Here is a 23,177-nt window from a genome sequence, read left to right as displayed (position 1 = left end):
ATCAGAGTCTGTGAGGCGACTACTGAGAGAGATCCCTCCGTGATGATTTTAATGTCCCCAACAACCACTGTAGTCTCATTTAGCTATTTGTTAGCAACCAAATTTTTAAGGACACATAAAAACTTCAAAATTCACATGTGCGGGTATTTCCTAGAACATCTCTTCAGCTTGTGTTAACCACAGAGCTTATTTCGGGCATCTAACCAAAACATTCAAAATCCTCATTGAGTTTGAAAGGTTAGACCCCAGGGAGCTCAAATGCTAACTTACTTCCAGGTTTAAGAACTCATTACTGTGGCGCTCTACAGCAACTGTATGAAGAGGCTGCCTTTAAAAAAAAAAAAAGTTTAGATCCATAGTGTTTGTGCACAATGAGGCACAATACAGAATACTTTTGCAAGAAGAAAAAATGTAAGGTGGCCTGGCAAAAAAAGTTAAAATTGGTTCAATATTTCAAACAGTACAATATAAGGTCATCCAGCCAATCAGATACATGCATGCACATATCAAAGGTAGATTACTTTGTCTACTAGAGGTGGGGGGGGGGGAAATCGATACAGCATAGTATCGCGACATTTTGCGTGGCAATTTTTATCGTCAGTATTTTCGCCTTTTTTTTTTTTTTTTTCAGAGGCCGTAGCGGACTCACTTTTAGGAATAAACTGGAGATACTGGTATTGTATGAAACCAGGAGATCTAAGGAATCTATAGGCACCATGTGTGTCAGGATATGTGTCAAAAAGTTGTTGAGATAAAGCAGCAAAGTTCAGCTTTTTTATAATTGAGAGCAGTGAAGCTTTATCTCGAGGAAGGTTTGAGAAAATGCTGCAGTTGTTGTCGTCCATACATGTTTGATATCAGTTCAGTTCAGTTTGACTGAATACTTTGTTGGTCAGTCTGTGGGTTTGACTCTCATTGTGGAGAAATAAAAAGACTGAAGTGAGATGAATAGACTGAGAATTTTCTCTTCTTTGACAAAACAATTCTTTATCAAATTTAATTTTGTGGACACAAAATGCAGTTAAACAGTTAAATCGTAATATATTGTATCGCAATACTCACCATATCGCAAAATGCTTAAAATCACAATAATATCCCGTCGTTACTCAAGTATCGGGGTACAATCTTATCGCGGGGCCTCTGCTGATTCACACCTCTATTGTCTACAATTGACAAATACATTGTAGAATTCTGCTCTTCGAGTTACAGAGAGTGAAATTACTGTGGCAGAAATATGAAAAATGCTATCTCCTTATATTAGAAAAAGCTGTGCAGGGTTTTACAGTCTAATAAGCCTTCAAATGAGACTTTTCCTGGTCAGAACTCTTTCATGACTATTTAGTTTTTGGATATTTGTCTCATTTATTCCCAGAGCTGGGTCAGGATGCTTCCACACTCACTGGCTTCACCATTTAGCCATGTTGGATGTTTCTTGGTTGAAACAGAAGCTGTGTTGCCTCACCCACCTATTACACATTGTGCTAGGAGTGTGTAGGTATAGTGGATTTATCTCTGTCTCCTGGGACATTAAGATCAAACATGTATAATAAATGAGGCGGTTGAACTCTTCCCCAGGGGAGCCAGGCGGGACAATGGGTCCCTCTTGGGACTTGTTATCCTTTCTTGCCCACCATACCACCTTAACAACTCATTTAGTATTCTCTATAATCAGACCCCCTCTCTCACTGTGTACCTTAGATACCCTTCAACCCCCTACTGCTACAGCAGAAACCCTCTATTGATCTCCTCACCCCATTTATGTCCTGGTAGAGTCGAGTTCTCCAATATTGAACAGGTTACCTTTCATATGTTGTATCCTTCTACCTTACTTTATCCAAAACTCCTGGGGTAATGTTTTCATCATTCCCTTTGATAGTTGGTCACATTGTTATTAATGTATTCTGTGCTGTGCCAGTATTGATCCATGTTGGTTCTCCTAGCAAGATCCATATTGGTGAATTTTTAGCTGTTTTTCACATAGAAATGGTAGAATAATCCAAGTTGAAGGTAAAACACACACACATGTATCTAATTAAACACTAGTCTATGTGGTGATTAATCATGCTGATGCTATGTCTTCTTCAGCTCTTGTTAGAAAATCTGGAACATGAAGACTCATTCGTCTACCTGTCAGCGATTCAAGGTAATATGATGCAGCTTGGCCAAGTGTGTTCTCATTGATTTTTTCTGATTACTCATGTACAAACACAATCTGTTTAACCTACTGATACTATTAAATGCCTGGCGATTGCAGTTGTCAGTAACTCTTGAAGCAGATGGACTGATTATTAACTGTCTTTAGGTCTGGCTGCAATGGCGGATTCGTACCCAGAGAGGATTCTGGAAAGACTCTTAAAAGACTTCCAGCATGGTCCCTCCCTCCCAAAATCCAACAAGGAGCACTCTCTGGAAACTCGCCTCAAAGTAGGGGAAGTCCTGATGAGGGCGAGCAGGGCTATGGGTAAGAATCTTCTGCTGATAGATAGGTAGATAGATAGATAGATAGATAGATAGATAGATAGATAGATTCACTCACATTCATGTTTATTATATAAATTGAAAGGATATTTACTTGCCTTGATGCCCACTTCCTGGCACCTAATCACGTTTCATGTGAAAGCTAGCTAAGGAACATGCTGAATTTATTTTTTTTCTAATGTGTGTTTGTCCACCTGATCCAAGTGTCTGACTTGGGGCTCTTTTCCTTGTTTCTTTATCTTTTTGTGCTAGTTTAATCTTTTTTAATCATAGTTATTTCATATATTGGCAAATGACATTGGCTATTTGGTTTTTATCGCGAAGAACAGTTACAAAGCATCTGTTGCGACATCTAAAAAGCTGCAAATGTGTTTTTCCTTGTAAAACAGGGAAAAAAATGTTGGCAAAACAAAAACGACTGGTACAACACATCTGTTCTGCTCAGCTTGAATGCTACAGATGGCGATTACATTCTTATTAACACTGAACGAGAGAGTTTAATGTTAGACTTTGTTGTAAGCTAACGCTAGTGTTAGCACGCTAGCACTAGCCCGCTAGCCTGTATTAATCACATTGCTGTTAAGCCAATCAATTGAATGAATGATACACATTTTAGTTGTTCTCTCTTAAGGGCACTGAGTCGGTCTTGTTGGTCAGATAGCCCCGTCCCCAGCCCCTGACGTAAGTGGTTTGCGGTTCAAGACCAGCAAAGAGTTGGTGCCACTCTGAAACCAGTTTTCCTGGCCAAGACCCGGTTCTTTGGCAGTAGAAAAGCAAAGAACCGGTTCGCGATTCGGCACTGGTCGGGAACCGGCTTGGTTGAAAAGGGGTCACAGTAACTATTTTTGTTAGTCAAGAAATTTTCCCTCAAATCATTGCGATAAACAATATTATTGTCATTTTAAGAGCAATTTATGCCACTGATACGATAGTATAATAGGAATATAATACAAGAACACCCTTTCAGAGAGCAATAAACTTTAAATTCTCAAGAATATTCACACATGAATGTGAAAAAAATATAAAAAATGACCACTAATTACAGTAAAACGTGTCTTTTTTTGTATTTTTTGTTCATTGCACCCAGATCTTATTACAGTTGGTAACAGCCGTTGGTTAAACTGTTGGTGACATTGTTAAGTAAACAAACCTGCATGTAAACATAACGGGCAATATCATGGTCAGCCAAAGTGATCGTGGTCATGTCCATGTATAATACAATAAATCAATATTGTGATTATTGTGACAGGCCTGAACACAACTCTAAATAAATGCTAATATGCTCTGTGTCTGCTGGACGTGTAATATTGCTAACACTTTGACCATAACAACTTTATAAGTAGATAATATGTCAATATGTCAACTCAGCTAGTTAAGCTACCCCCAAGTGATGAAAAAAATCAACTGCTGCAAGTTTTAGCATACTTTGTTAAATGATTGGCCCCATGTTCACCCTTACACGTGAACTTTATTTAATGATGTTTGTAAGATAAATCGAATATAAAGCAGAATTGTAAGCAATCTCACTTTGCAGCAGCATATTTATAATACCCTGCCAGACACTGTTTAATACAGCCAACTGTCACAAAATGTAAATTGACAGGGGTCGGGGGATCCAACAGGGCTGCTCTTGTTTGCATAATGGGGGTAGCTGAGCCTGACCTTTGAATTCTGTGGAGGGTTGCCACATGTTTTGAAGTGTGTGCCCTTATCTGGCAAAAAGAACGTTTTCATTTGTGTTCTTGTACATTTTCTGTCTATATTTGGTTACATCATCATCATTATTATTATCATTATATGGACAGCTATCATCGTGTAACCACCACGCCATAAAAGCCACAGTGCAGGCTTGTTTACCACGCAGATCTCTGTTCAGAACAGACCCTCTGTATCAGAACCTTTTTCCTGATTGAAAACCCTGTTTAGTTTTTTCCCAGCTTTGGTTTCATCTGCCAGATTGCCATCGTACCACTTCCCCGGGACAATCAGGGGGTTTATATCCTTGCTGAGAGATTGGATAGACCTTCAGTTCGCTGCACAGACATCCAGAGAGCCTCTGTGTTTGTCTTGAACCCCCACCAAAGGCCAAGATTTGCCTTTTGCCAGGCTGTCATTTGTAAATAAGATTTTCTTAATTGAATCATCTGGTAGAGTGGCAAAGACGCACTTGCAGAGTCATGTGAGCTCCCATAGTGTGCAATGAATGTAGTAAAAGAGAAGAACTCTGCACCAAATGATGTTGCAAAGACATAAAGTTAATTTGCATATACAAGAAGAGATGTATTAGATCTGTTAGAATGGCAACAGTCTATTGAGACTTGGACATGAAGAAGAGGGTGTGTGTGTGTGTGTGTGTGTGTGTGTGTGTGTGTGTGTGTGTGTTTGTGTTTGTGTGTCCTGACTGTCTGGCTCTGTTGTGGTTTTGAATCTTGTGATTCTCAGTAAGTGCTTGGAATTCTAAAAGCGTAATCTAGGACAAGCTTAATAGATTGTTGTGCATACGCGCAAGTGTTTCTGGATCAAGCAAATATAACCAGCTCTAAGATACAAGCACACACACACCGGGGTCAAGCAGGTCTTACTACTACTAGCCAGTCAGCCGCTTGTCCCCTCTCCATGGAGGCATCTGGCTGTCCTCCCTGCTGCTTGGCAGGAGCAGCTGTAGCCAGCAGTCGGCTCTGTTCTTTGTATGTCTGCCTATGTAACGGTGTCCCACAAACAGCTTGTTAAACTGAGTACGACTACACTCTGTAAACAGCAATATTAGTCTTGTGTCAAGATGTGAAATTTGAATGACTACATTTAAAGCTCATTCACTGGTATCTGAGCTGCTCTCACTAATCTTTTTCCTACAATACTGTAAAAAGAATTTCAGCATGTTACCAAGCTGATCTGAGATATGTTTTTTTAAATTTGGGTCTGCATCTTGAGGCTTATTGCTAGGGATGCCCTGATTGTGTTGATTTTTAGAAAAAAAATATGCAAGCTGGGTGCAGAGTGGCAAAGACGTAGAAATTTCTGCATGATTTTCACATAAATTCACTTTACGTCTCATGGAACGTTTCCAACTTTGAAAAGTCCCGGAATTTTGCAACCATAATCTGGCGATCAGCATTATGCCTTTGAATCGCCAATACAGGCAGGGAATGGATGGGGTCGCCTGTTGGCCCGTTCATTAGCCACGAGCTGCACAGTTTCTACAGACCGATTATCAAAACACGTCATTCTAGGATCTCACACTATTGTGCATGCATATTCGGTTGAAGAAGTAGACTTCAATACACAAGAAAACTTTAATCACAGGAAGAGTTGTAATCTGTTTTGAGCATGTCGTGTTGTGTGGTGGGCTGCCAAAACCGAAAACCAAAACAGTCTTAATTTTTATACATATACAGTACTGTGCAAAAGTCTTAGGCAGTTGTGAAAAAAATGCCTAGAAGAATTGATGCTGGTTTGAAGGCAAAGGGTGGTCACAGCAAATATTGATTTGATTTAGATTTTTCTTCTGTTCACTCACTTTGCATTTTGTTAATTGATAAAAAATCATTAACATTTCTATTTTTGAAAGCATTCTTATTTTACAGCATTTTCCAAACCTGCCTAAAACTTTTCACAGTACTATACATTACATTATTATTTTATACATTTACATATACATTTTTTATACTTGCCTATTATTTGATTGACAAGTTGATGTGATATTGAGCAAGCGCACACATAGTCAATGTTTGTATACAAATTATTGGTCCATGCACAACAGGCTACCAAAAGAAAACAAAGATGACAGCTGATTATACAGATATGAGACAGACATAACATTAACCGTCTGAAACTTCTGGCTGAGAGGGTTAGGGTCAGGATAATGCTAGGGTGCATTTCAACACAACTAATTTAACAAGGCATTTGAAGATGCTTCACTCAGCAGAGCATCGCTAGTTTGTTAAGCTGACAGCTGAGAGTGGAAAGGAAAAGGCAATTAAGCAGCACCTCAGCGTATCTTATGTAACATGGTACAAGTTTGTTTTTCTTTTTTCTTTTTTTAAAAGATTATTTTTTTGGCAATTTTTATGCTTTATTGAAAGGGGGAGACAGAGGGGAGGACATGTGGCAAAGGGACCTCAGGCTGGATTCTAACCCCGGTCCGCTGCAGCAAGGACTCAGCCTTAATGCTACGCGCTCTACCAGTGTGAGCCACTGGGACATCCCACAAGTTTATTTTTCTAATGTTACTTAATTTTTCATAGAAGATGCAGGCTGTGATCCTGAGAGCTGACATCATTGTAACCTGATAAATAATAAGGTCTGTTTTTCATGAATGAAAATGCATTGTAGATGTGAAACCTGAACTAACCTGTGTGTCTGGTCTTTTTCCCCTGTCTTCCTTCTCCAGGAGAACTGACACCCCACCTCGGCCGTCCTCTGGTCGGCATGTTCCTGCAAGGAACCAGGGACCCGGACCAAAGTGTCCGGGCCAGCAGCCTGTCTAACCTGGGGGAACTCTGTCAGAGACTGGACTATGCCCTGGGAACACTGGCTCAAGAGGTGAGAGGGAACACACTGACACAAGACCTCTATGATCCTAATGGAGGAACACATGGGTACAACACCCCTGCAGCACACTGTGGCTACAGAAAATATTTGCTTATTAAAATCGTACATTAAAGATCATACCTCAAATATAGGTCTGGTTAAAAAAAAATAAAGTTGCTAAATCAGTGCTCAGGAAAGCCCAGCAAGTTGTAGACTGTAAATAACCACAGCAACATTTCAGGTGCACCCAACGGGCAATCTTTGTGTTTTCATTATGTTGGTTTGTAGAGGTGGGGAAAAAATTGATACAGCATAGTATTGTGATATTTTGTGTGGCAATATTATATCGATTCATGGCTGCCAAGTATCAATATTTAGTGGTGGCAGACCATCACTATTTTCACCGCAATTGTTTTTTCTGGAGGCTGTAGCGAGCTCACTTTTAGTAATATACTGGAGATACTGGTATCATATGAAACTATCTATCTATAGAAAGCATAGAACCAGGAATCTATAGAATCCTGCGTGAGGATAATGTGACATGAATTAGGCTTTTTTGATGTTTCATTCAAAAACATTCAGAGCAGTGAACTTAAAGTTGAGGAAAATTTGAGAAAATGCTGCAGTTGTTGTCGTCCATACATGTTTGATATCAGTTCAGTTCAGTTTGACTGAATACTTTGTTGGTCAGTCTGTGGGTTTGACTCTGACATTGTGGAGAAATAAAAAGACTGCAGTGAGATGAATAGACTGAGAAGTTCCTCTTATTTGACAAAACAATTGTTGATTGAATTTAATTTTGTGGACATAAAATGCAGTTTAACAGTTAAATCGCAATATATTGTAACACAATACTCACCATATCGCAAAATCACAATAATATCGTATCGTGACTCAAGTATCCGGATAAAATCGTATCATGGTGCTGATTCACACCTCTATTGGTTTGTGCCATTCAAATTTTCGAGGGATACAGGTGCATTACTTTTTGTAGGAAATGAATTAACCGTTCAAGAGGAGAACCTCGTAGACGCAGTGATTATAAAGTCAATGGAAGCAGTTTGGCATCAGATCATCAGCTCTATTTACCTGCAATGGTGATATTATTGGAATAAGACATGATACAAATTTCCTGTTATCAGCCAAAAAATGTATGTAATGATATATAGTGAACATTACCAAATGTAATCAAACTGAGTGGAGATGAAAACAAATGACAGACTATTTGGTTGGTTTTGTGCACTGACTCATATTGATCAGGATCTGATTTGACAGAAACTCAGCCTACATTTACATATGTGGGTTCCAGGCTGCCGCCGTGGTCATAGGCTCAAATAAAGATGCTTGTGTGTGTATGTGTGTGTATGTGTGGTCACTGAAGCCTGCTGGCATGAATAAGCAGCCCTGTCAGCTGGAGGAACAGGGATGCTTATTCACAAACCTGCTGACTTTTTCACCCTGACTGTGTGCGTGTTGGGATACGGAGGGCCGATGTAGGTGTCGAAGTCTAACCGATACATCAATCGATCCAGTTCAGTTCTAAGACTGACCTCAGCAGTGTTGTACTTGAGGCTGATTCGGCATCTTTGTGACACGCATGTAAACTGCAGTACAACTCCATGGGAATGTCATGAGAACCAGTACTTCGGTCCAAAGTCAGTGCCTTCTAAAAGTCTGCAGATTGATGCAAGCTTTGGGAGCAGCAGCATGGAGCAAGTTTCCTTTTAATTTCAACAGAACCCTGGTCTATAATCAGCCTGCATGCATGTTTTTTCAGCCTGATATTGGTAGCAAAGGCAACAAGTTAGCAGACTGCTGAGTCATCATTTTTTCACTGCACCCGTGTAACAGCCCAAAATATACCTCTTCAGACTATACCTGGGGTATATTCTTTACCTCTCTAGTTCAGATCATACCCCCCATGTGTTTTTCATAAATAAGTCTGTATGTATTTCAATGATCAAAGTTTATTTTCAATCATGATTTATATATTTTGGTCTTAACCACTAGAGGTGTGAATTCCCAGAGACCCCACAATACGATTTTATCCCGATACTTGATACAATATTATTGCAATTTTAAGCATTTTGTGATATGGTGAGTATTGCGATACAATATATTGTGATTTAACTGTTTAACTGCATTTTGTGTCCACACAATTAAATTCAATCAAGAATTGTTTTGTCAAATTTCACTTCAGTCTTTTTATTTCTCCACAATGAGAGTCAAATCCACAGACTGACCAACAAAGTATTCAGTCAAACTGAACTGAACTGATATCAAACATGTATGGATGACAACAACTGCAGCATTTTCTCGAACTTTCCTCAACTTTTAGCTTAAAAAAACCCAAACTTTGCAGCGTTATTTTGACAACTTCCTGACACGATACGACGTGCATGGTGCCTATAGATTCCTTAGATCTTCTAGTTTCATATGATACCAGTATCTCCAGTATTCCTAAAAGTCAGTACAGCCTATAGCCTCCGGAAAAAGAAAAATCGGTGAAAATACTGCCGGCCCGCCGGCCATTGGAACACTAAATATTGATACTTAGCGGCCATGAATTGATATAATATTGCCACGCAAAATATCGCGATACTATGCTGTATCGTTTTTTCCCCCATCTTAATTAATCAGACTATATGTCTTCTGTCCAGATTACACCTCCTTGGTTTTTTTTTTTTATAAATAAGGTAACTCAGGGGAATAATATACTGGATTCAGTATTTAGTAATGGATAAAATACAATAACAAATTTAGAAATTGGAGAAACGTTAGGAAACAGTCACAAAGTAATCAGATTTTATTTTATCTTAACCAATTAAATACTTACCAGATGTATACTTTATCCCAATTGCAAGCAATAAAGACAGCAAATATGCACAGTGTAACCAGTGTTTATATATGGTGTTAGCTAATGCTTCATTGTAGTCTGCACTTGATTAGTTTGCAACAGCATTTAGGCTATTAAAACTGTGTATTTTAGTTATAAGTTATAAGGTTGTTGAGAGATTGATCAGCGTGAGAAATTAAACCGAAATGTACCCAAGGGTATATTTTGGTCTTGCTAGCTTGTTATTTACCATGGTAGAGAATTGGATATCAGGAATCATGAAATTTAATGATATTGTATCAGCTACTACATTTCTGTTATTGTGACATCCCCACATCTCCAAATGCTGTATTGCTTACCTGCACATGATCAATAGCTGTATTTTAGCTTTTTGCCTATGTTTTTATGTTTATTTCACTGTAATTTACTGTAAATATCAATGTTTGTGTGTTTGTGCAGCTCAGCACCTGTCTGACCGCTCTGATAAAGACAGAGAAGGAGGCAGAAGTGAGGAGAGCTGCTGTCCACGTCATCACCCTGCTGCTCCGAGGCCTCAGTGACAAAGCCACCCAGGTAAACACACCTACGCTCACAATAGAGAGACAAATTCACAAAATGATTATACTGCTGCCAGAGAAAAAGAAACGTGTTATTCTCAAAGCACCTGCAAAAATAGCTGAGCTGCACCACTTAACTGCACTGCCAAGCTCCTGTGCTATTCACACATATTTAAATCAGGTTATATGCATACTTTTGGTGCAGAATCGTTCCTTTTCCATGCAAATGAGCCTCACTTCAAAAACAGTCCAATTTACAAAGATCTGCGCTAATAGTCATGGTAAAATGAATTGGTCTTCAGAGAGTTGGTGGGAACTGAGAGCGTTTATGTCCGCCCAAGCACATTTATTTTGGGATGTATGAGGGGGGAAAAAAAGCTACATAAATTAGGGATGGGAACAAATAATCGACGATCGATTAATGATTGTTAACAATTTGGTCGATCACGTGGAATTTTTAATCGATCTGTGTATTTTTTTATTTTGTCTATGACTGCATAGCAGTACCCACTGAACTTAAATTGGATTAAGCTACAGTTTGCAAACTGAAAGTTGCAATAACAATTATAAAACAGGCAGAAGTACAAGAGTGTTAATTTGAGCAAAACTAGCTTACTGAATCAAACCTTGCTAGCATGAATTACTAGGTTTAATTTGATCCAAAACTTATTTAAACACAAAACTCACTTAAATATGTCAGATTACTGTAAAACTAACCTCATGCCTCTTCGGGGGATAAAACATAAAATATTGAACTCTTTGACATTATCTTTACAGTATCACCTTACTTGAGTTAGTTTTACGATCGACAGGAAGTCTCTTTTCATCCTTTCAAAATAAAAGCGTCCGTTATCAAAACAGGATTTTGCATAGTACTGTATACATATCCTTTATTTTGCCCATGTAGCGATGAATCGATTAATTGATCGTTAACGTTATGATGCTCAAGATGTCGGGTTTCTTCCAAACGGCCACCCCTAATGTCAGCCCAACCTTTTAACAACATTTATTTTGGGATGTATGAGTAAAAAAACCCTGAAAAACCAAAACCCTATATAAATGCATAAACATATTAATTCTGCCCCCCTGAAAAGAGCCCTGGCTCAGTCTGACTCTTGTAGTGTCCACAGCTGATGCTGGTGCTATGCTCAGTGTGTGAAGCTGGACTCTGTGTGTGTGTGTGTGTGTGTGTGTGTGTGTGTGTGGGATGTGTCGAAGAACACAGAACCTTAATTAACATTAGATGCTGACCGACCCTTTCATTTAAATAATCAATGAGACTCCTGCGTAAATGCACACAGCATCGTTTATCTCTAAAGACACATTTATGGTTTCTGCTGTGGTAGAATGGGCCGAGCCTGGTCTAACAGCCCAGCCCGAATTGAATAATACGCGTCCACTTGGGAGTCTTATGTCTTCACCTCTCTCAACAAACACATCAACCTCAAGCGTATACTTTACCATATTGGTAATTGCATGTAACTAAGTACATTTACTCAAGTACTGTACTTAAGTACAATTTTGAGGTACTTGCACTTTACTTGAGTAAACAGCTGCCCTGATACTTTTGTACTTTTACTTCAGTAAGTTTTGAATGCAGGGCTTTTACTTGTAGTGGAGTAATTTCACAGTGTGGTATAAGTACTTTTACTTAAGTAAGGGATCTGAATACTTCTTCCACCACTGATTGCAATCATTCAAAAAAAGGGGGCGAAAATTGCACTCACTGAAACACTTTATGGGCCTGTTTGCGACAGAACATCGTAAGTGAAAAATCTTTGGTTAATCAGACCATAACACAGGGCAAGTATCACATGCAACCACTATTAACTATTATTAAATGCTGCAATCAAACCTTTGTGAGATTTGAGCTTTAGGTTAAGAATGAAGAGGTCAGTAATTTTCCCTTTGACCTTCAGGTAGAACTGAATCAATTACTCACCAAGTGTTTGTTCTCCCTGTCAGATGACCCTTATACAGCACTTTGTTTGTGGTTACACAAGATAATCCACAGACCTCGTTGTGAGCAGTTACGGAAGTATAGTAGTAAGAAAGTAGTTCCAAGAAAGTAGTCTGACAGTTCAAATGCATCTAAGCACTGTTTAGAGCATAAAATATATGATCAGTTAAAAGTTACTAATCAAGGGTTGATAGTATGGATGGGCATTTGGAAGAAACCTGCCAACTAGAGTATCTATAACATTAACGATCAAATTAATCGATTAATCGCTGCATGCATACATGGGCAAAATAAAAGATATATACAGTACTATGCAAAAGCCTGTTTTGATAACGCTTTTATTTTGAAAGGACGAAAAGAGACTTCATCCTGTCAATCGTAAAACTAACTCAACTGAGGTGATACTGTAAAGAAAACGTCAAGGAGTTCAATGTTTTCTGTTTAAGCCCCCAAAGAGGCATGAGGTTAGTTTTCACAGTAATCTTGCATATTTAAGTGAGTTTTGTGTTTAAATAAGTATTGGATCAAATTAAACTCATGTAATTCATGCTAGCAAGGTTTGATACAGTAAGCTAGTTTTACTCAAATTAATATTCTTGTATTTCTGTGTGTTTTATAATTGTTATTGCTACTTTCAGTTTGCAAACTGTAGCTTTATCCAACTTAATTCTCCGCTCATTGGCTTATTGACGCATGGCCGCAGAACTGAATGATCGGCCGTGTTTCAGACACAGATTAAAAACTCACGTGATCGACCAAATTCTTAACGACCATTAATCGATCATCAATTAATTATTCCCCTCCCTAGTTGATAGTCTAACAATGGCATAGCCGTCAGCACTGGGGAAAAAATGTTTATATTTAAAAATTTAATCAAATCTGTAACATCCCTTTTAGCTTCTCAGCAAGCACATGAAGGAGACTCACTCCAAACTCAGTGTTTTGGAGTCACACCAGTTCTCTCCTTCTCACCGTTTCTCATTCCCCACACTGTATTATTGACGTCTCTGCTGAAGTGTTGTTTTATAGATAGCAGGCCACAGGCTCCAGGCTAATCACAGCACAGTTCATTGACTTCCTAATATGGAAGCAGAGAAGCAGAATCACTGACTGGATTTATTAATTCACTGATATTTGTCATGGTTAGAGGGTACAACATGGCATTAAGTCTGCCAGTTTATGTATTTATGTATTAATTCACATGCACTCAAACAAATCAAGAAAAAAGGACTTATGGGGATCAGCTGACAGTCAATACATTTTTAAGTTATAAGCCAATTCCTGGAAAGAATTCTCAAGAAGTCATTCCCTGGGTCCACCTTCTACAGTGTGAAGATTTGCTGTTTTAATTTCAATATAAATTGAATAACTAAATGTGAAGCCTATGGGCAGTCCTAAGGGACATTTCCATTGCTTTTAAAAAAATATGAAATACAAAATGAAGCTAAATCATGTATTATCAATCCAATCAACTTTATTTATATAGCATGATTTTAGCAAACACAAGGTTTCCAAGGTGCTGCACAAAAAGATAAACACAATATATGGATAACACAATAAAAGTGCAATAAAAAAGGTAAGTAGACAATAGAACACTAAAATACAATAAGATAAAATAAAATATAATGCACTGCCCGCACAAAATACAAAATGCATGCATACACATAAAATCAACAATTAATTCAAGGAAAGATAAAACATGATTGAGATATTGATCAAAATAATAAAATATTGTCTTGTGATGTATTAAAAAGATGATGCATGTAATCTGGAGGTAAGACCTTGAAACACCTCTACGTGAACCACTGGCTCAGGTGTGATGTGCCACGACTACAGCCATCTGTCCAGCTGCTGGTCCCAGGCCACGTCCTGTCATTACTGTAACAGCTGGAGAGGGACAGCACCAGATGTACATGGCTAATGATACACAGAGTAACATGAGAACAAATGGGAGATGCACACCGGAGCACAAATGTTAGACCAAAGGGAAGAAAGGCAGGCCAGGTGCAGTGGTGTGGATGGTATGGGTCGTGTTGGGTGAGCTGAGACGCAAACACCTTGAAAAGATGATTTAAAAAACATAAACAGCATGGTATTCAAAGCATTTTAGTTTTACCAAATTGCTGGTTTCTTTATGTTTTGTCAATGGTTGCAGTTAACTTTCAGGTCTCCTTTTTCTTGGTCTGCCCAACTGTGTATACAAAGTTAAAAGGAAAATACTGGCAGTTGTGGAAAGTAACTAAGTACATTTACTCAAGTACTGTACTTAAGTATCATTTTGAGGTACTTGTACTTTACTTGAGTATTTCCATTTTATGCAACTTTATACTTTTACTCCACTACATTTTTAGGCAAATATTGTACTTTTTACTCCACTACATTTAGCTGACAGCTTTAGTTACTTTTCACATAATAACAACAATAATAATAATACATTTTATTGGTATTGCACTTTACATTTCAACAATCTCAAAGTGCTACAGAGAATAAAAAAACAATAAGAGGAACACTATTCAATAATGAAATAATCAGGTGTTAAAAGCAGAAAGGTCAAGATTTAACATAAAAAATATAATACATTTAAAGTGATTAGACATTTTTTTTAATTTAAACTTTATAAGTATATTAAATAGTGAAAATGAGCCCTTCCTTGAGACATGGAATATATAAAACAGTCTGAGTGGGTTCATTCTGCATAAGGAGTACTTTTACTTTTGATACTTTAGGTACATCTTGATGCTGATACTTTTGTACTTTTACTTCAGTAAGTTTTGAATGCAGGACTTTTTACTTGTAGTGGAGTCATTTCACAGTGTGGTATTAGTACTTTTACTCAAGTAAGGGATGTGATTACTTCTTCCACCACTGAATACTGGTTACATACAAGTTAGGTCAAGTCTTGCTTATCGATTATATTAGTAATTACTAGGGTTGGTTGCTAACTTACTTGAAAGAAAAAACAGAAGCAAACGGTGTCTGTCTTAATCCCAGTTTACAGACCAATCTAAAATAGTGTTTCCTCTGTGTCAACCTCTGTGTCTCTCCTACAACTTCTCCAGGTTCTTAGTGATGTTTTGCTGGACTTGTACCGTGCACTAAAGTGGGTGGTTCGCTCCGACCCGGATGACGTCGCGGTGCTTCATGCCCAGCTGGCTTTGGAGGAGCTCGATGACGTCATGAGGAGGTTCATCTTTCCTGAGCAGAAGCTGGAGAAGAAGATCGTTGTCCTGCCATAGAGCTCAGATTTTATCTCTGATAATGCCTTCATAGTTTGGACTTACAGAGGAATTTATTTTTATATGCTCTGCTTATAGGCAGCACAAGTTCTGCCTCTGTGAGATGTGGATTTTATGGTCAGAACGTTTCAGAGAACGGTCTGTAATGCATCTATGTATGCTTTACAAGTCTTTCCGTAAAGAAAGGTACAGTGACCCTACTTCATTGTGTTCTACTACCAACAGCTCACTTCCAAAATAAAGTTTTAAAAACACATTGTTCTGAATTTTTAGTATAGAATATATTAAATATGAAACATACTGTATATACTGATACTGTTGCTATGGTCCCCAGTATACAGGCATGGAAAAATGATTAGACCACCCTTGTTTTCTTCAATTTCTTGTTAATTTTAATGCCTGGTGAAACTAAAGGTAGATTTGTTTGGACAAATATCATGATAAAAACAAAACTAGCTCATAAGAGTTTAATTAAGGAGTTGATATCTAGCCATTTTTCATGGTTTCCTTGATAAAAACCAAAATTCTTTGTCAAGAAAACCATGGAAAAATGGCTAATATGAAACATACTGTATATACTGATACTGCCGCTATGGTCCCCAGTTTATATTGTCAAATTGAAATTGGTTATTAGTGATCACATATCAACCAAAATCCCTGGGTGGGGAAAAACAAGAGGGCAGGGATATCATCATTATGACAAATCCAAAGAAACATCTTCCTTTGGCAGGATTTTGTGCCTAAATGTGTCAAATGTAAATTAATTTACTAGTCTTTACTGTTACTCAGCCCATAGAAACAGTTGTATGACATCGCCGGTAGCTCTGTAGGAACTTTGTCAAGTCCAGCCAGATGGTGCATTATGGGAAATGTAGGACCCAGCATTTCTGAAGCTTGACATGAGGGACTGAAAGCCAGGAAATCATTATTTTTTCAGTCTGTGGTGCATAAAGAGGGAATGGTTTTATATGAAGTTGGACAACAAACACAAAACGTGCTTTGTTAGTCGGCCGTCAATGGAATGTGACTTAACACATTCCATTGGAGGACAAGTTACATTATTTGGCACAAAATAAATTATTACCTAGGGTCATATTCACAAAACAAGGATAAGAGAAGCTCCTAACTTACAAATTTAGGAGTAACTCTTAAAAAACCTAGTGGTGGAGAGTATATTTACTCAAGTACTGTATTTAAGTACAATTTTGAGGTACTAATACTTTATTTGAGTATTTCCATTTTATGTTACTTTTTACTTCTACTCCACTACATTTTTAGGCAAATATTGTACTTTTTACTCTTCTACATTAAGCTGACCGCTTTAGTTATTTTTCAGGGCGAGATTGAACATAAAAACATGATCAATTTAAAGTGATTAGACTTTTTTTTTTTTTAATACATCCTCATAACAGTATATTAAGTAGTTAAAATCAGCCGTACCTTGAGAAAACGCTTCCTTCATAAATGCATCAATACAAATAATCTAATAATATATTTAGAATATATATTAAACAATCTGAATTGGGCCTTTTTGCATAATAAGTACTTTTACTTTTGATACTTTAAGTACAATTTGATGCTGATACTTTTGTACTTCAATACGTTTTAAATGCAGGACTTTTACTTGTAATGGAGTAATTTCACAGTGTGGTATTAGTACTTTTACTGCAGTAAGGTATCTGAATACTTCTTTCACCACTAGTTGGGGTCTTTATGGTGTTAAAAAGATTGTAGTAAGCAGTAGATGAAATTATTTTTTTCTTTGCCACATATTAACTCTAACCTGAAGTGAAGTCTGAACTCCTGCTGCACTACTCTAAGTAAACAAGGCCAAAATAAATGGAGTCCAGAAGGGTTTGAACAGTCAGGCTGACGGAGAGGAATGAGACATTCCTTTTTTTGTTTCATCCATTGGGCAATAGGCTCACCGCGTATGAGGCATGACCTTCTCTGTCCCCCTCTGTGTGAACGTACAGCTCGCAAACAATGAAGCAGCAGTTTTGTTTGCAACCCATGAATATTTCCCCCAACGCGGAGTCAAGGTATCACTGTGTAGAAACGCAGGCTCTTTCATCATGGTGGCAGATTTAGGTCTCTTCACAGCACCTCCATAGAACTATAACTCTTAAATCACACTTGTGTTTACTCTGGAGGTTATGGGTTTTTTTCTGTCAGACTCACCTGGGGAAAATATGGAGCAATAACTTCTACAGCCAAATAGAGGTGTTAATCAGCACAGGCCCCATGATATGATTTTATCCCGATACGATATTATTGCGGTTTTAAGCATTTTGCGATATGGTGAGTATTGTTATACAATATATTGTGGTTTAACTGTTTAACTGCATTTTGTGTCCACAAAATACAATTTTGATCTCAGTCTATTCATCTCACTTCAGTCTTTTTATTTCTCCACAATGAGTCAAACCCACAAACTGAACAACAAAGTATTCAGTCAAACTGAGCTGAACTGATATCAAACATGTATGGACGGCAACAACTGCACCATTTTTTCAAACTTTCCTCAACTTAAAGCTTCACTGCTCTGAATTTTTTTGAATGAAACATAAAAAAAGCCTAACTTTGCAGTGTTATTTTGACAACTTCCCAGCACGATATCCTGGTCCTTATAGATTCCTTAGATCTTCTAATTTCATATGGTACCAGTATCTCCAGTATATTCCTAAAAGTGAGCCTGCTACAACCTACGAAAAAAGAGCTGTCGGAGCGCTAAATATTGATACTTCATCATAAATCAATATAATATTGCCACGCAAAATACTATGCTGTATCGATTTTCTCCCCACCTCTAGAGCCAAAGGTGCCAAACCTGAAGTACTCACCCAAGTGCCCATACTGCTGTTATATTATTTATTATATTATAGCCATGTTGTGCCAACTCTGCTACAATGCTCCATTTAAAAACAGTCACATTGGGTGATGGGCAAGTTGTCAGATTCAGTCAGGCTAGCTAGCTATTTGCTCAATCGCTTGTTAGCTAACGGTGTGATGTCAGTGTGAGGTCCTTTCTTTTATTTAGTTTTTTCAGTTATTTAATTTCCCTGTTTTGTTTTGTACCCATGTTGTCTCTCATTTCAGGTCACTTTCCTTGTGTTTTCCTACTTTGTTTCAGGTCACTTTACTTGTGTTTTCCTACCTGCCTCTGATTAATGTCACCTGCTACCAATTATCCTGCCCTCCTAGTGTATTTATTTAGTCTCTGTCTTCCCTCATGTCAGTGCCAGTTTGTCTTGTCTGATTTAGTAAGGCTTCCAGCTTTTTCCCCTCATGCTTGGTGTTTCTCGTAAAGACCAGTTTTTTGTTTTTTGGACATTGATTATTGTGCAGCATTCTTGGTACTGCATTATTCACTAGTGTTAGCTAACAAGCACAACACCTGAGCTGATGCTAGCTCACCTGACAACCTCCATACATGGCTTTTCTTATGGACATTTCTGTATTTATAAATACCAATGAAACTGATTCTAAATCTGCTCTCTGATACAGAAGTATCCTAGCCTGGCTAACACCAGACTAATCTCAAATGAGATCTAGTCTGGCAACCAGCCATTCATTTCTCCGTAGAGGCGGTGTGGTTTACGATCCTCCGGAGCCGTTTATTGGGCGCTTAGAATGTCTATCAAAAGCGTCTGTAGGTAGCTCTAAGCCAATCAGATCAGTTATACCAGATGACCTATGTAGAGCAACAGAAATTGATGTTTGTTGTGTGTGTGTCTGTGAGAGAGTGTTGCTTGCTGCTTTGCTTCTCCAGTTCTCGCTTTCTGCAAGATTATTTATTTTCACGCTTTATTCCCCCTCATGTCATTCAGCCAAACACATCCACTGATTTTATGGTCAATAAACAAGCTGCTGCGGGTCTCTCGCCGGCTCCGCTGTCCCCCGGCTCGTAGCGAGATCACCGGCGTTACGGTAGCATGGCTATTAGCCGACAGACCTTTCGCCTTTCAACTTTCGCTCTAAACTATTTAAAACACCATCTACAGCTAAAGAGAGTTCCGCGTCTGCAGCAGCCATGTTGGATTCGTAAGAAAACTACAAGCTTCCAAGTGCCGGGTAGTACGCGTCATCGTCTTGCTGTCCCTCCCCGCTCTGTGATTGGATCCCTAAAACAGGGCTAAGAAACCTCTCTGGTTGCCAGACTGGATGGAGGTTCGAAATGAAATTCGAGCGCACAAGGCAGTATGGGTATACCCAGGCTAGAAGTATCCGCTGCCATATCAGTATATTACAGAGCTGCTTTTTTCCACCTCACCTCATTCTGGTGGTCACATTCATACTGGTGGCGGGAACAATTTGGGGTTCAGTATCTTGCACAAGGATACTTCAACATGTAGGCTGCCATGGTCGGGGATCGAACCACCAACCTTCCGATCAGAAGACGACCTCTCTACCAACTGAGATGGTTGTTTAGATCAGCAGTTTGTGAAATACTCAGACCAGCAACCATGCAACATTCAAAGTCACTTAAATCACCTTTATTTCCCCATTCTGATGCTCACTTTGAACTTCAGCAGCTCTTCACCATGTCTAGAGTTGCTGCCATGTGATTGGCTGATTAGATATTTGCGTTAACGAGAAGTTGAACAGGTGTACCTAATAAAATCGCTGGTGAGTGCATTTTGGTCATGGTCCCACTAGATACAATAAATGTAGAACAGCCACAAACACTGTAGAGTTGCAGAGAAACACCAAAACTAGAAGCTTAATTCTACACTTTGGTTTTTGGTTTAGCATTATTAATAACCAAATTTATGCAATCTTATTTTTGCTGACTGTACCAACAGTCACAAATACCACAACAACCTTTTATTCAGTTTTATGTGGTTTGTTCTATTCTCAATAAAGAAGTACCGTTTTTCACACGTACCCTTTTATATTGAACCCCAAAAAATTAAACACTACCAGTTGAGCTCACTTTAAATGCACAGTACAGATGTCTTGCTCTGATGTTTTATTTATATAAATGTTTAGACAGCCAGTAAATGAGAGCCATGTTAAAATCCCAAGAGACACTGGAAAAGTTCCTAGCAAAGCATTTCTGCCTTCCAGCAGCTCCAACGCTTCACACTATGTACCTGCAGAATACTCATTATAGTCAAGGTTAAGAGGCTGGCTGTGCCTCTGGGTGAGACAAAGGTTTGTTTGAATATTAGCTGACATTGTCTTTTAATGGGATACAGCACTTTTCTCTAAACCAGACAGTTTAAAAAAAAAAAAAATTGACCTAGTTTTCTGCCAAGACTTTAAAATTCTAGATAAAATGCTTTTGCTAATTTAGATCAGATATTTTAATTAACTCAGCTAGTTGGCCAAGGTTATTACTTTTTTTTAAATAGCTGATAACACTGTGAAACACACAATATGAGAGGGATTGCCAATAAACTTGGTAGTGTTAATGAGAAAACAATTGTATTTTGATTTAATTTAAAAAAAAAAATGAAATCAAATATTGAGGTGCTGTTTGATTTCAGCTGCAAGCCACTTGAGAATTGTTATAGAAAACTATTTGCATGTTCAACTAAAAAAAATCAAAAACATATTATTTAAACATCTGGTTCAACTAAAACACAAGAAACCTATGAAATAAATGTCTGACCTACCCTTAGTGGTGTCAAACCATACTTTTGGTTTAAGTATTATTTGCCAAGATTTTTAACAAATTTCTGTAAATGGAAGTTTGTTTGTGATGCTCAAAGCATTAAAATGTCTGTTTAGTGTTTATATTGGATTCCCATTAACCTATATTAATAAACAAAAAAATAAAGGTACAAAGGGGAAAAAATACACAATTAATGTTAAATATGGCAAAAATAAAAGTTATAAGATAACAAAACAAATTTAAAGGAAGGTTGATTGAAACTATATGAAACATGTACTCAAGATGATCACAGTGTTACACTGACATGACATGAATTTGATGCAGGCTTAAATATGTTATGTTTCTGGCTTGTGTTAATAAACTGGGCCAAAAAGAAATCTGTTTTACCAAGAAAACACTTCCAAATAAACAAGAACAGGGTACTAAAATAAAGTTTGGTCTTGACAGGTAATAATGATAGTATGAAATGCAATGCCTGTCAGTTCATTTTTCAAGTCATAAATCTGCAACAAACGTTGTTTTTTGTTTCAGCACCTTTTCAAGGGCCATAGAACATTATATATGGCCATCCCCATGATCAGTTAAGTTGCAATGATTTTTGGGTTGATACCATTTGTTACACAGATTTGGTGCCAAATTTAACCATTTTGACCCATTTTTTCATGCCTTTGTTGTTTTGTTTGCAGACACACAACGTCCTCTTTTCTCATTACAGCTATGCTCACCCACACTGCTGAATTTACTGATCACACCTCATCATATCTTTAGTTTATGTTTTGATTAATTATTATTGTCTTTGTTAAATAAATTATTTGCTCATTTGCCTTTTGCTTGAGTCTTTTGTCATGTTGGCAATTAAAGGTACACTTGATAATAACCAAAATCATTATCAAGAAAAAACATGGTAAATGTCTAGATATCAGCTCTTAAATTAAAGTCTTATGAGCTATTTTTGTTGTTATCATTATATTTGTCCAAACAAATGTACCTTTAGTTGTACCAGGCATTAAAATGAACAAGAAATTGAAAAAAAAAAACGGGTGGTTTAATATTTTTTCCCATGACTGTATGTCTCATAAATTGATGCAGCCATTTTTTACCTGAATACAATTGAGCTCATTGAATCCGCAAGATTCTCAGCTTTGCAGTGATGCACAATTTATGCATTTCTGAGACTATTTAATGCCCACAGTATGCAGAAATATTCAAGCACACCATTTTAGGAAGGGATAAAATAACATCTATACTGTGTGCAAACAACTGCATGTTTTTTCCTGCCAAATATCATGACATGGTTGGTCCTGTTTCAAAGCCTGTAATATTGTCACCTGTAGTTGGTTTTTCCCACAGACACAGAGAGAGAGAGAGAGAGAGAGAGAGAAAGAGAGGGGAAGTACTGAAGCCACAGTCCGTTTGGCTGCTGAAGCCATGAGAGGTCTATTACAGTAATTACTATATATCACCGTGTGTCATGGTCACGGAGCCAGAAAGGAGAGAGTAGAGAGCAGTGTCAGAAAGGCTATAAGGTTCCTTTCACACATTTGTTTTTGGTAATTATTATGCATACTATTTCATACATAGATGAAATGTGTTTAAGTGGCTTTGGTGGCTGTGTAGCGATTCCCAGAGGCGTGCTGCAGTTTGTGTGATGCCGCCAGCCCAGCCGTGGAACCTGCAGCACGTCAGCAGCTCAGCCTCAGAGCAGGAGAGGAAAGAGAGGGAGGGTAGATAAATAAGCCCATAAAGGATGCTTTGAGTCAGGCGGAGAGGTGGAGAAGAGAGGGGGCTCCGGTCAAACAGTCCCCAGGCTTGTTGGAGGCTGCTGGCTGCATTGCAGAGAGATAGGGAGCTAGCTGGGGTGTCCAGGGAGGGGAGGGGGGAGAGGTAAGGAAAGAGGGGGGTTAAGGGAGACAGAGAGGAGAGCTGTGGAGGAGAAGCTCAGCAGTGTCGGTCTGCCAGC

General features: G+C 38.2%; 1 protein-coding gene across 2 annotated transcripts in view; it reads left to right on the top strand.

The window, feature by feature from the left end:
* Positions 1-15,853, top strand: part of tango6 (transport and golgi organization 6 homolog (Drosophila)) — a 30,664-nt gene extending 14,811 nt beyond the window's left edge. For both annotated transcript variants that reach the window (XM_059336167.1, XM_059336166.1), the window contains exons 14-18: positions 2,086-2,143; positions 2,303-2,461; positions 6,869-7,020; positions 10,304-10,417; positions 15,421-15,853. In XM_059336167.1, coding sequence (XP_059192150.1) covers positions 2,086-2,143; positions 2,303-2,461; positions 6,869-7,020; positions 10,304-10,417; positions 15,421-15,597 — 660 coding nt within the window. In that variant the 3' untranslated portion in view covers positions 15,598-15,853. The remainder of the gene's footprint in view (positions 1-2,085; positions 2,144-2,302; positions 2,462-6,868; positions 7,021-10,303; positions 10,418-15,420) is intronic.
* The last annotated feature ends 7,324 nt before the right edge of the window (positions 15,854-23,177 follow it).

Source organism: Centropristis striata, chromosome 6 (assembly GCF_030273125.1).
Source record: "Centropristis striata isolate RG_2023a ecotype Rhode Island chromosome 6, C.striata_1.0, whole genome shotgun sequence".
NCBI classification, from domain to species: Eukaryota; Metazoa; Chordata; class Actinopteri; order Perciformes; family Serranidae; genus Centropristis; species Centropristis striata.
Note: the sequence above shows the minus strand (reverse complement) of the source record. Positions and strands in the feature narration are given on the sequence as shown.